Source organism: Sinocyclocheilus anshuiensis, unplaced genomic scaffold, assembly GCF_001515605.1.
Source record: "Sinocyclocheilus anshuiensis isolate Anshui unplaced genomic scaffold, SAMN03320099.WGS_v1.1 scaffold1132, whole genome shotgun sequence".
NCBI classification, from domain to species: Eukaryota; Metazoa; Chordata; class Actinopteri; order Cypriniformes; family Cyprinidae; genus Sinocyclocheilus; species Sinocyclocheilus anshuiensis.
The window spans coordinates 125,132-138,192 of record NW_015552678.1 but is presented as its reverse complement, the minus strand read 5'-3'; the positions used below and the strand labels follow the sequence as shown (position 1 = coordinate 138,192).

The window sequence follows — 13,061 nt, the reverse complement described above, 5'->3', positions numbered from 1 at the left end:
TGTGTGTGTGTGTGTGTGTGTGTGTGTGTGTCTGTCTGTCTGTCTGTCTGTCTGTCTGTCTGTCTGTCTGTCAGTAGGAAGTGGAGAGGAACCGCGAGTTTTGGCTATTCAAAGGCCCTGCGGTCCAGAACATGAGGGATTCTGTGTCAACGGTGCGTGTTCCTACTCCTCCGACCTGCACACCCCCATCTGCCGGTGAGACCAGCCACTAAAAACAACTCGATACATTAAAGATCCCATCAATCAGTTGACACTGATCAGGTCTTGATTATCTAGTTCATGTTTGTTTGATTAGCAGACTAGCAAGTTGCAACGTTTGGGTTGTGGCTGTGATGTGAATAAAGCCTTGTGGATGTTTACAAAATGGGATGATCTCTTAGATATGTCACACCCAAATTTCCTGTTTCACAAGGAATCAACATATGGAAAAATAACTAGAGTCAACAGGCCGTTTCATAGGGTCTTTAGACGATGGATTCCAAGACCTTCCTAACAAATGTGATTTCTGCTGTCTTTAGGTGTGACAAAATGTACAGCGGTGTGCGCTGTGAACATGTTATTTTGGACACCCAACAATTGTCTAGTCCTGAAGAAGTCATTGGAATTAGCTGTGGTGTAGTTTTATTACTGGGAATCATCGTCGGACTGATGTACTGCTGTTTAAAGAAAAGGTAAAATCCTGAATACAGCGTTTAGCCTTTTATTATTAAAGTAGCAACTGCTTTGTTTATTGATTATTTTTTAAATGTATTTCTTTATTTTAAATTGTTATTTAATTCCTTAAACTTTAAATGTAATATTATCAGGCAATATTTGTAAATCAATGACAATGGAAGCATTCATTAAACGTTTAAATATTTTCTGGTTTATACTTCACAGGTGTCGGAAGTCATCACCACCCTACAAGAACTATGGCTCTGAAAACTCTGTTTAATTTATTGGACCAGATATAATTCATGCTCTTAAATAAAGTGCTTTTAGGCCTAAGACAAGAAGGAGGACAAAATATCAAGACCGATTCTACCAGCGAGACAGGCCAGACTGTGGAGTAGAGACACTACACCCTCTAGAGGACGGATGGAAAATGGCAAAGAAACACTTGGTGAAACTTTGCAAATCTCCATGTTCCACAAAGGACACATTAATCAATGTAATGTATTACAATAGCTGTCACAATGGGAAAATGCAGGTTGTTCAACACAATTATTTTACATTAATTACAAGTTATACTATAACTTGGGCACTGTAATGTAAAAATCATTTACTAACATTTAAAAAACTGCATGTAGATTGCATGCATTTTTGTTTATCTATAAGCAAATTTCCTAGGCTGCCTCCGTTATGAATGTATTATGTAAGTGCACATAGGTATTTATTGCACAGCTATAAACATGATAATACTAAATATAAAAACTAAACTGCGAATGTACTTGTATCAGATATTTATTTATTGACAAATTTGTATAAAATTTGCACCTAAAATAAAAAAATAAATAAACAGTGAAAATGTATTTTGTTTGAAATTACTGTCACATTGCTGCATTATGATCTTTATGATCTCAGCTCAAGCATTATTAAACTCAATAACTGTAAATGTATTGCAGGGTTTCATGTTGTAAGTTGCTTGAAAAATGAAAAGCAGATCGTATTATTTTAATAAAAAATTTCAATATGTAGAATAAATGTTTTTCTGTATTCTGAAAAGAACGATTTTCAAAAGATAGATAGCAAGCACCCCTAATAATGGCAATTAAAAACATGTGTTTTTCATTTATGAATTTTAATAGAGAAAGGACAAACGTGTTGGTACACTAAACAGTGTTCAAACAGAAACCAGAATGTAATTTCTGTTTTCATAAAACAGTGTACACATAAAAAGTTTAATTTGGTACAAACAGATGTTTTATTGTAAATTGGTCAATCTGGACCACTAATAGAAAACAGGAAGAAAGTACTGAATATTCAAGTTATAGTCAATATAGGCATATGGAAAGACAGAAATCAAACTTTTTCAATATGAAGTTGTGCCTGTGGCACTGGACCCAGCATTACAAAGACGTACTGACAGGAAATTAAAGCGCCTGTCTGTCCTGCTAAGCGTTTAGAAAACTTTCTGATGCTCCAGAGTTGTGTGAGGAATTTGCCCCAGCATCTGTAAAACATAAGAATGTTACATTGAAAGTTCAGGCAATAGAAATCAAGATACAGTGCAGCACTGTACTTACGCCTCACTCTTCTCAAAAGAGTGTTGAAAACATCTGTAAGAGTCGTTCTGTTGGAAGAACTGCTTCTGCCATAGGAATGGGCACCAGAGCTTGAAGTCTATGATAGGAAAGATGCCAATGTGTTTTATAAAAAATGTTTTTGCATGAAAAACCTGAGAATAATAAACTAGGAAAATGTGTTTACATGTGTGGCATGAGATCCAGTGCCTCTAGTGATTCTCAATCTTCTTTTAAGTGCCTCCCGAACCTGTTAGGAGAAGAAAAAAAAAAACAATCATCTCAGTCACCAAATACTTAGAAAGGAATGTTAAGCACAGTTCATAAAGCAGAAAACTCAGCTCTTACCTTCTTTTCCATCAGTGTCCCAAGGACCAGTATGAAGAAGCCCTGAAATTAGTGAACCGGTCATACAAGTTAGTTGTTCTTTATTTGATAAACTGTGATAATGATGTGAAATGTATAAATCCTTTAATATTCCAGGTTTAGTACAAGTTAAGATTAAACAACAGCATTTGTGACCATGGACCACAAAACCAGTCATAAGTGTCAATTTTTCGAAATTGAGATTTATACATCATCTGAAAGCGGAATAAATAAGCTTTCCATTGATGTATGGTTTGTTAGGATAGGACAATATTTGGCCGAGATACAACTAATTGAAAATCTGGAATCTGAGGGTGCAAAAAAATCCAAATATTGAGAAAATCACCTTTAAAGTTGTCCAAATTAAGTCCTTAGCAATGCATATTGCTGATCAAAAATTAAGTTTTAACATATTTATGGTAGGACATTTACAAAATATCTTCATGAAACACGATCTTTACTTAATATCCTAATGATTTTTGGCATAAAATAAAATCGATAATTTTTACCCATACAATATATTTACTTGTATTATATTTACTACTTATGACTGTTTTTGTGGTCCAGGGTCACATTTGTGGCATAATATTGATGGATTATTGGAAAAGAATTAATTTGCCTCCATCCAACCAGTTGTTGATTGGATAGAGGCAGATCTGAATATGAGCTTGTGGTCAATTGTAAGAAAGGATTCTTTGTGAACTAAATGATATCTTTATAAAAGCATTTACATTAATTATTTTGTGAAACATTTGTATTACATGAGCTGTGAATTTTTTTAACACATTTTTGCTGTCATTTTAGGGTTTACGGCATTATCTTGTCATGACAATGGAGCTGTAAAATTGGACTTCATTTCGTACTAAAGACAGTGTATTTTTTCCAAACCATTTAAAGGGATAATTCACCAAAAAATGAAAATTCTGTTATTAATTACTCACCCTCATGTCGTTCCAAACCTGTAAGACCTTTGTTAATCCTCGGAACACAAATGAAGATATTTCTATATAAATGCATCATTCATTCATTCATTTATACCACGTTCAAGACCCAGAAAGGTAGTAAGAAAATCGTTAAAGTAGTCCATGTGACATCAGTGGTTCAATCTTAATTTTATGAAGCTACGAGAATATTTTTGTGCACAAAGAAAACAAAAATAACGACTTTATTCAACAAATTCTTCTGTTCATGTTCATGAGAGTACCATGTGTGGTGCTGCTGATGCAGGAGCCAGCGTTCTGATGTAGAATGTCCATCTCTTAGTTCACCGTCTGTATATTCTGCCTCAAATAAGTAAGGCTGGGCAAAAAAATTGCAAGTCTGTTGAAATCTTCAGATATGTTTACGAAGACTGTTTTATGTACATCATGTGTCTTCTGCTTGTAAACATGGTGCAGCACATCTGGGTTCTACAACAGAACGCCGGCTCCTGCATTAGGACTAACAGGGAACAGAAGAATTTGTTGAATAAAGTCGTTATTTTTGTTTTCTTTGCGCACAAAAAGTATTCTCATAGCTTCATAAAATTAAGATTGAACTACTGACGTCACATGGACTATTTTAACAATGTTCTTGCTACCTTTCTGGGTCTTGAATGTGGTAGTTGTGTTGCTGTATATGGAGGGTCAGAAAGCTCTCAGATTTCATCTAAAATACCTTCATTTGTGTTCCGAAGATGAACGAAGGTCTTCCAGGTTTGGAATAACATGAGGGTGAGTAATTACTGACAACTAACCCTTTAACATTAATTTTGGCCCGATTGGTAAATGCCTCACAGTAAAGCTATGGTCATTTTGTTCAGCAAATTTTTGTGGGCAAAATCCAGGCATTTCAATAGGATTCCATGCTATTGGAAACTGGGGGGAAAAGACTTCCCCACGCAGATTTTTGCATGTTTAAGCTAGCCGCTAATTTGCTATGTTATCCAAAAGAAAGCAGATTGGTTTGAAAGTGACTTCTGTGTGACTTCAACACTGTACAACAAATTATGTTGATTAAGCTTAACCCAGAATATTCCTTTAAAGTGATAGTTCACCTCAAACATGAAAACTGTCATTATTTATTCACCCTCAAACCTGTATGAATTTCTTTCTTCTGCTGAACACAAAAGAAGACATTTTTAAGAATATTGGTATCCAAACAGTCGCTGGTCCCCAATAACTTAAATAGAATGGAAGAAACAAATGCTATGGAAGTTAATGGGGACCAGAAACTGTTTGGATACCAAAGTTCTTCAAAATGTCTTCTTTTGTGTTCAGCAGAAGAAAGAAATTCATACAGGTTTGAAACAACTTGAGCGTGAGTAAATTATAAAGGAATTGCCCCTTTAAAGTTGATGTTGAAAAGTTAAGTGAACTAAGTGAACATTTATACCTGCAAGGAGTTGAAGATTGCAAACAAGTAGTGGATGGCCAAAGCTTTAGGCTCTATCATGATGCCCAAGCCAAGACCCCAAGTGATGCCAAAGATGGGCGTCAAAATGGCCACACATCTGAGAATCGTCACCAAGGTGTTCTTTTCGTCTCTGTTGTTCTCTCCCACTCCCCTCCTGAGCATTTTCACCAAAACTATTATCACAATTATTATATTGACAGCCACAATGACCAGAGCTGGTAGGACAAAAGCCAGAAGGGCCTTGGACTGGTCCCAGTTCAGCCAGCATGCTTCATTCTGTGTGACATAGTGCTTATTTCCAGCAGTGGAGGCGACGGTAATAACCGAGATGAGGAGAGGTGCACCGTAGCCCAAAAGAAAGGCTAATGCCATCATGACCGATTTGGAAATTTGAGAGAAGACCATTGTGGTGCGGTAGAGGAGAAGAAGGGCTGAGACCAGCATCCAGAAGAACAGTGACAGGTAGAAGAAGTGGGTGAAAAACACTGCAGCGCTACATGAGTTAGTAAAGTCCGTTCCAGGCTTTACGATAGCAGCGCCGATAATGAAGCATATGTCAGCGATCAGGAGAGAAAGAGCAATATTGACTAAGGATGTATGCCGAACGTGTGATGTAGAGTTTCTAGATACTTCCTTCCAGATGATTATTTCGATGATAAGGCACACAACCAAGCTTGCTATTGAAATAGCAACACCAACGTATGTAATGACAGACAAAGCAAGATCGTCAGGAGCAAAAGGGGACATCAGTAATGAAAACGAAGTGGTGTGATTACAGTGACATGTGACACTGCTGTTTACCCGTATGACCTCACATCCCGTTGAGTCCCATCCTCCGGAGCTATTAAAAAGGTTGAACTCCCAGAAAACACATTGGGGGTTCCCTAGGTTTACTGAATTATTATTTAGAGTTACCGAATTTCTGAGTTTTTCAAAGTTTAGCTGTATGTTGTTGATAGATACGCTTGTATTCACTACAACAATCAGTCCGTTGATGACATTTTCAGTTGTATTTTGGTTATCGGTACGGTTTCTTGCAGGCATAACGTTGCCCAGGGAGGAGAAGGCCACTGCTGTGATTGTAACGTTTTTATGACTAGATGCAATATCCGGGATGATTATTTCAGCTGTTGAGTTGAGCTTTAATACTTCCCTGAAGTCTTCGGATGTTGTTACTTTTTTGAACAGGAATGAGTTGGTTGGACTGGTTATGTTGAAATTGGTGTCTGATGTTGATTTTATAATAATTTCAATGGCATTCAGGAGTTGAGAGCTGTTGCCTTGGCTTTCGCCATTTGAATTTAGCTGTTCCCATACAGGTTTCACTGTCTCTGATGAAATGGCATCCACTATACTGAGGAAATTCTGTAAGATAAATGATGTGAGATGTTAAAAGGCATCACTTTTAGATATGATACTACTGCAGTTTCTCAACTTAAAAGGGCAACAACTGAATGAAATTTATATTAAAAAAAAAGAATACACAGAGCCACTAAAAACTCAAGTCAACTAGTGTGTGGTCAGCATTATACTATGGCAATTCAATTCAGTTGTGGATGTAATTTAAACTTTAACTTACCTCTATGACACCTTCATCCAGCATAACAGTTTGAGAGACATTTGCAATATTGTTAAGTATTTCCACCATTGCTGAAACTGTAGCTTCAGATTGAACTATTGCTCCTTCATTGTCTTCGGTGGCATTGTTCACTTTATCCACAAAATCTGTTAACGTTTCAGCATCTAAACCCTGAAAAATTAAACAAAGATAAGCAAAAAAGGGTTTGCTGTTTGTATCTTGTCTTTGACGATATCCTGGATTGAGCAACAATTGTGTCATTTCCCTATATTACCTTACAGATCTACTCAGTATACAATATACGTATTGTGATGCACAGGTAATATGCATTATAAGCAACAGGGAAGGCAGTAAAACTGAAAAGCAAACCTGTGATTCCTGTTCCAGTTGATCAATGATACGAAGCACACAGGTGTCCTTTACAGTTTCCCATAAGCCATCAGAACCACACACTCCTTCTCTAAAGCCAACTTTGTCTTTCTCACAGTCTCCTATAGCAGTGTCATCAACTTTTCCAAAACCATATATGTCATTATAGCATGTGACAGCTATGAAAAAAAGAGAGAAAATAATGTAAATAGTACTAACTGATTTTTAAAACATAGTATTTTATATATTTGAGTTTGATAACATGTTTGTCCAGAGTTGTCATTGTGTGGGGCAACCAGGAATTAAAACAGGGTCCACTAAGGTAAAAACGCTATTTGAACTTACGGCTGTTTGGGAGTTGCAGTATAGGTTTGGAAACAACCAGTTGCACAGCCCTTGAGCTATATGAAAATCCAAGTAGAGCTGTGTTGTCCAGTTTGCAGGTGTATATGATAGTTTTAGCACATGAACTTTCAGCTGTGATTTGAATCTTTTCTGTAATACATCTCAGAGAATCCATTTCTGGAAATACAAGATGCAGGTGAAAGACATCACAGATGTGGCTACTGATATACTAAAATAACCGTCACATTGCTGTTTCAAGAATAAATGTATACAATTAGAAAATAAATTATTTTGCATTTCTGATAAACACTTACTGTTGATTTTTGTGTTCTGCACCCAATGTACTGAGTAATCAGAATGCACACAGCAGTCGAGTGCAACCTCCTGATTTTCACATTTGTATGTCTTGTTACTAGGCACTTGCATACTAGGATATGGCTTAATATAGTCAATTCTGTCCCAAGTAATATGTGGCCCTATGTTTGTATTGTATAAACATTCGTAACGCCCTACAAAAACAAAACAGACATATATTTAATTTCAGTTACAAAGACATGAGAACAGTTAAAAGAGGTCTTCCAATCTTCTAATGCAGATTTTTTTTGTTCATAGTTTCTAGTAGGGCTGCAACTAACAATTATTTTGATTGTCGATTATTCTGGTGATTATTTATTTGATTAATTGATTGTTTGGATAAAAAAAATCAGTAATTGCTAATTAATACTTTTAAAGGGGTCATGGACTCATTGAAGGGGTCATTGAAAAGTCAAAATTCCATTGATCTTTGGACATATAAGAGGTCATTGTGCTATAAAAACATCCTGTAAGTTTGAGAATTTTATTTGATAAACTTAAAGTTACAGACTGTGTCAGTAAGAAATTGGTCCTTTGTTCACTTCATTTTACTGCTGATTTGTTTACAAACAAGGCACAATTCGACACAGGATTTTCAGAAAGATTGAAACTAAAAGACGATGCTGTGCTGAATATATTGGATCTGATATCGCACCACACAAGTGCGAGTAACGTACGTGGTCACTATTGCTTTGTTTGTTATTACAGATCATTTGATTCCCAGACAAAACCTCAAAACACTGATAAAAACAATTGACATAATAATGGCCAGTGCTGAGGAGTAATTTCCTCCACAAATTAGTGTGAAACAAAAGAATCATGTTTACCAGTGTCTCTTCTGTTGGCCTGGTCAACATTGGCAAAATCCGAATGGCATCTAAGGAAACTGCTCCAGTTTGATTTGTCCTCTCATTCTTCGCTTTGATCCAGCCTTCTTCAGAAGAATACTCCCCATCCTTTATGATATACAGTACATCACCTCTTCTGTAGCTCAGCAATGTGGGATCCTCTGGAGGGAAGAAAAACGAAAAGATCAATATCCAAGCGATTTCGACCAGTTCAAGAACCATTTTATATGTAGAGTGATTCTTACATTTGACTTACATTTTAGTTTTAGGAGAGATTATACTAGTTTAACCCTTTTTATTGTCTCTTTAATTAATACATTTTTTTTTTTTTTTTTACCTAAACCACAGCAGCGCCCATCTATGAAGGATGTGGGCTGTCAAACATACACAAGTGTTAGCCAATCATAGCAGTGGGCGTTTAATTCTGAGTCTACAATCTGCCACGCCCTATTCAAACGGTGTTCTGATGAGGGGGGTTACTTCAAAATTATGTTTTTTGATGTAAAAATCTTGATGACATTTTAAGTGGACCTCAGAGAACAGTACAAAATAAAAAACATAGGCAGTTCATGACCCCTTTAATATATATATATTTTTTATGTTATTCCAGTGTTGTTCTCCAAACAATGTACATCTATAAGGCTATGAAAACTGATATAAGGCCAAGGATTCTCAAATTTCAATCAACTTGGGTCCCACAGGAACTCATTCTGCGTCCTCCACTATATTTCAAATGTGTTTTGTCCATAGAAATGCGATACTGACGGATGTTTTCTAAGCACAGCGCACAGACATGATTAATTGATCATCAAATTCATTGTCGATTATTTTCATGAACGATTTTAGCAATTAGTTGTTGCAGCCCTAGTTTCTACAAAGTAATCAAATGTAGAAATAAAATACATTTAAAATGTAATCACGCAACCATAAACACTGTACTCGGTTATATTTATAGATTTGTCACATTCAATTCATGTAGGAATTCATACATTTCACTCATTTAGATTAGCATTAACTATATGCATATATTTGATGTATTTGCAGAATTGCAAATTTATAATCATCTTTATTTTATGCTGTTGGTTGAATTGAAGTCTAGATATAGATGTTTATCTAGCACAAATGAGATAATATACAATATTTTTCAGTGACTTTGATCTGCCATGGGTGCAAAGACTCACCATTATCACCGATGTTAACACGCTTGACTGTGAGGTAGAGATGATCTTGTGAGAAAATATAATGACTGCTTGGCTGTATTATGTCTCCTTGAAATCTCCAGTCTACAGTTCCAAGTTGGTTGGTGGCAGGGCAGGAGAGTGTCATATCTTGTTCCGGAAACACAGCGTCTCTTTCCCGCATGTATTTGTTATCTGGAACATATGGACAGATGTGGATGTTGCAGCTCTATGAAGCATATACTACAAACACTGTTACTGTGTTTTGTCCCTTGCATATTTGACATAATTTTGCATATTTGTTCTGAAGAAAAGTACGGCATTTTCTTTTACCAGTTTGAGCGACTGAAAGTGGATCAATATTGAAATGGAGGTCTTTCATGTTGGTCTGTAGTGCTTGGCTTAACTCCTCAGAAGTCTTTATCTCCTCAGATGACTTAATAACGAAGTCTACGATCACGCTTCCAGGCCTGCTCAAACACAATTGCATTTTAACTAAAAAAAAAAAAAAGTCTGACAACATCCAAGCCGAAATTTTAGGGAGAAAAAATATCCTACCTAAAACCAGTGACAGTAGCAGAAAGGAAACCTTTTACATTGTTGTAGCTGCTACGAATCTACATGAGGCAAAGCTGTGTCAGATTTTTTTTTTTTTTTAACTGCTTTTAATATTGTGTTATCACAAAGTTACTGTTGTTGTTTTTTTTATATATAAAGCATTTTTTCTCTTTACATTCATTCACTTATTTACATGATATTAAATACATGAGAATTTTACTACATTGCTGAATTAATTCTCTGACAAAAACATAGATTATATATAATTCAAATTGCATATAGTACAAGATGTTTTTAATCAACACTTACTGCCTTCTCAATATCCTCTTTGTATTTCTTGAATTTGTCACTGTTCTGGTTATTCAGGCTTGCATCATAAGTCTCGTCCATTGACAGTGACATCTGACGATTTACTGAAGTGAAATAGAAAAAAAAACAGTAATAAAATATAGATACAAGCAGCTTTTATAAGCATGAAAAGACCATAATCCCATTAGCCCATAAGTTTTAATTAGGATGTGGAAACAAGTCAAACTGTTATTAGACATAAAATAATTGTGTTTGTCACTTTTATACCACCATCAAGCTATGTAGGCTAGCTGTCTTTACCATCCCTATGTTATGGGGACTAAATGTCCCCACAAGGACAGTAATACCAGTAAATTTTGACCTTGTGGGGACATTTTTTGGTCCCCATAAGAAAACAAGCTTATAAATCATACAGAATGAAGTATTTTGAAAATCTAACGATTTGTGTGAGGGGTATGTTTAGGGTAAGGAAATAGAAAAAACTGTACAGTATAAAAACCATTATGCCTATATGGAATGTTCTCATAATGATAGGAATACTGGTGTGTGTGTTTAAAAAAAATCTTTAAAAATATTATGCCACCAATTGGCTGCCTCTCCGGCAGTTCTGCAGCCAATCAATCACTTCTTTCTATCTACGCCCACTTTTATTTTCCTATCTGACTAGATAGAACTCAGTATGCGTGCTAAGACTATAGCACCCCTCCTCGCCAGCACCAACTGTCTAGATCTGCTACTGGGTTGTCTTTTAGCATACCATCATACTTTTTTTTTTTTTGGTTCAGTAGAGGGGTTCGTACTTTGCTTTGCCGCAGCAGCAACCGCAGCAAATTTTCTTTTCTGTATTTCTCATGGTTTAGCAGAGCAAGTCTGTGTACTTTTTGCAACATTTTTCAACTGCAAGTAATGTGCCCACCCACAAAATTAGGCACCGCTGCATTTTATGTAACACATTTATCATTATGAATTATATGTGGATAAAAGCATGATTGCTCAAATATTCATATAGTGTTCATATATGCCTAAATTAACCAAACTAATGGAGAAAACATGCACCTTTATTGGCTGGGCTGGCCATATTGATCTCAATGATATAACTGCTGAAAATTGACTGGATGATGGCAGAATTCCCATCAATATATTGTGCTAATACCTGCTCAGGATTATTGTCAAAGGTATTGCATACAAAATTTCTGGACATTTTTACCAAGTCCAGTTGTTAACATCATTTTCAGGTCATTAACACATGTAGGTTTCTGCGAGAGAATGTGGTTTATGTGATGCTGTCTGTGCCCACATTTAGTCAAAACTGACACAAAGATTATGCCATTTCTTGTGACTTACAGATTTGCTTAAACTATGTTAAGATTCACAGACAACTGAATGTAAAAATGTATATTAAATCAATCCGAATTCAATTAAAAAATCTGTGCACCAACCAACCAACCAATTAGTTTCAGGCATTAATATGTTTATAACAGTCATTTTGAGGTAAACATCTTTTTGTTTAGATTTATTTTAGTTTACAATAAAGATATTGTAATCGGTAGTTACCAGACAGTGGTATTGTTGTTACCGGTCTTGCTGTTGGTGGCTTTGTTGCTGGTTTCGGTGCTGTTGCTGGTTTCGGCGTTGTTGCTGGTTCTGGTGTTGTTACTGGTTTCGGTGTTGTTGCTGGTTTCGGTGCTGTTGCTGGTTTCGGTGCTGTTGCTGGTTTCGGAGTTGTTGCTGGTTTCGGTGCTGTTGCTGGTTTCGGTGCTGTTGCTGGTTTCGGTGCTGTTGCTGGTTTCGGTGCTGTTGCTGGTTTCGGAGTTGTTGCTGGTTTCGGAGTTGTTGCTGGTTTCGGAGTTGTTGCTGGTTTCGGAGTTGTTGCTGGTTTCGGAGTTGTTGCTGGTTTCGGAGTTGTTGCTGGTTTCGGAGTTGTTGCTGGTTTCGGAGTTGTTGCTGGTTTCGGAGTTGTTGCTGGTTTCGGAGTTGTTGCTGGTTTAAGCTGGTTTATGCTGGTCCTTTTGCTGGTTTATGCTGGTCCTTTGCTGGTTTACACTGGTCTTTTGCGTTTTGGTGTTGTTGCTGGTTTTGGTGTTGTTGCTGGTTTCGGTGTTGTTGCTGGTTTCGGTGTTGTTGCTGGTTTTGGAGTTGTTGCTGGTTTCGGTGTTGTTGCTGGTTTCGGTGTTGTTGCTGGTTTTGGAGTTGTTGCTGGTTTCGGTGTTGTTACTGGTTTTGGTGTTGTTGCTGGTTTCTGCGTTGTTGCTGGTTTTGGTGTTGTTACTGGTTTCTGCGTTGTTGCTGGTTTTGGTGTTGTTGCTGGTTTCAGAGTTGTTACTGGTTTTGGAGTTGTCACTGGTTCCGGCGTTGTTGCTGGTTTTGATGTTGTCGCTGGTTTTGGTGTGGTCACTGGTTCCGGCGTTGTTGCTGGTTTTGGTGTTGTCACTGGTTCCGGCGTTGTTGCTGGTTTCGGTGTTGTTGCTGGTTTTGGTGTTGTTACTGGTTTCGGCGTTGTTACTGGTTTTGGTGTTGTTGCTGGTTTTTGTGTTGTCAC

The 13,061-nt window shown here is 36.8% G+C and overlaps 2 protein-coding genes across 3 annotated transcripts in view; one reads left to right on the top strand and one right to left on the bottom strand.

Moving 5' to 3' along the window:
- epgn (epithelial mitogen homolog (mouse)) overlaps positions 1 to 1,026 on the top strand; it is a 5,272-nt gene extending 4,246 nt beyond the window's left edge. For both annotated transcript variants that reach the window (XM_016459251.1, XM_016459248.1), the window contains exons 3-5: positions 75 to 195; positions 519 to 671; positions 880 to 1,026. In XM_016459251.1, coding sequence (XP_016314737.1) covers positions 75 to 195; positions 519 to 671; positions 880 to 934 — 329 coding nt within the window. In that variant the 3' untranslated portion in view covers positions 935 to 1,026. The remainder of the gene's footprint in view (positions 1 to 74; positions 196 to 518; positions 672 to 879) is intronic.
- Positions 1,027 to 2,093: 1,067 nt separating this feature from the next.
- The window catches only part of LOC107667510 (adhesion G-protein coupled receptor F1-like), a 14,152-nt gene continuing 3,184 nt past the window's right edge, over positions 2,094 to 13,061 (bottom strand). Inside the window, exons 4-16 of the mRNA XM_016459190.1 lie at positions 12,578 to 13,042; positions 12,099 to 12,484; positions 10,523 to 10,626; positions 10,214 to 10,272; positions 9,989 to 10,125; positions 9,659 to 9,850; positions 6,931 to 7,109; positions 6,562 to 6,732; positions 4,962 to 6,347; positions 2,571 to 2,612; positions 2,410 to 2,472; positions 2,226 to 2,322; positions 2,094 to 2,152 (exon numbers count right to left, since the gene is read on the bottom strand). Of these exons, the coding sequence (XP_016314676.1) occupies positions 2,094 to 2,152; positions 2,226 to 2,322; positions 2,410 to 2,472; positions 2,571 to 2,612; positions 4,962 to 6,347; positions 6,562 to 6,732; positions 6,931 to 7,109; positions 9,659 to 9,850; positions 9,989 to 10,125; positions 10,214 to 10,272; positions 10,523 to 10,626; positions 12,099 to 12,484; positions 12,578 to 13,042 (3,340 nt within the window). The remainder of the gene's footprint in view (positions 2,153 to 2,225; positions 2,323 to 2,409; positions 2,473 to 2,570; positions 2,613 to 4,961; positions 6,348 to 6,561; positions 6,733 to 6,930; positions 7,110 to 9,658; positions 9,851 to 9,988; positions 10,126 to 10,213; positions 10,273 to 10,522; positions 10,627 to 12,098; positions 12,485 to 12,577; positions 13,043 to 13,061) is intronic.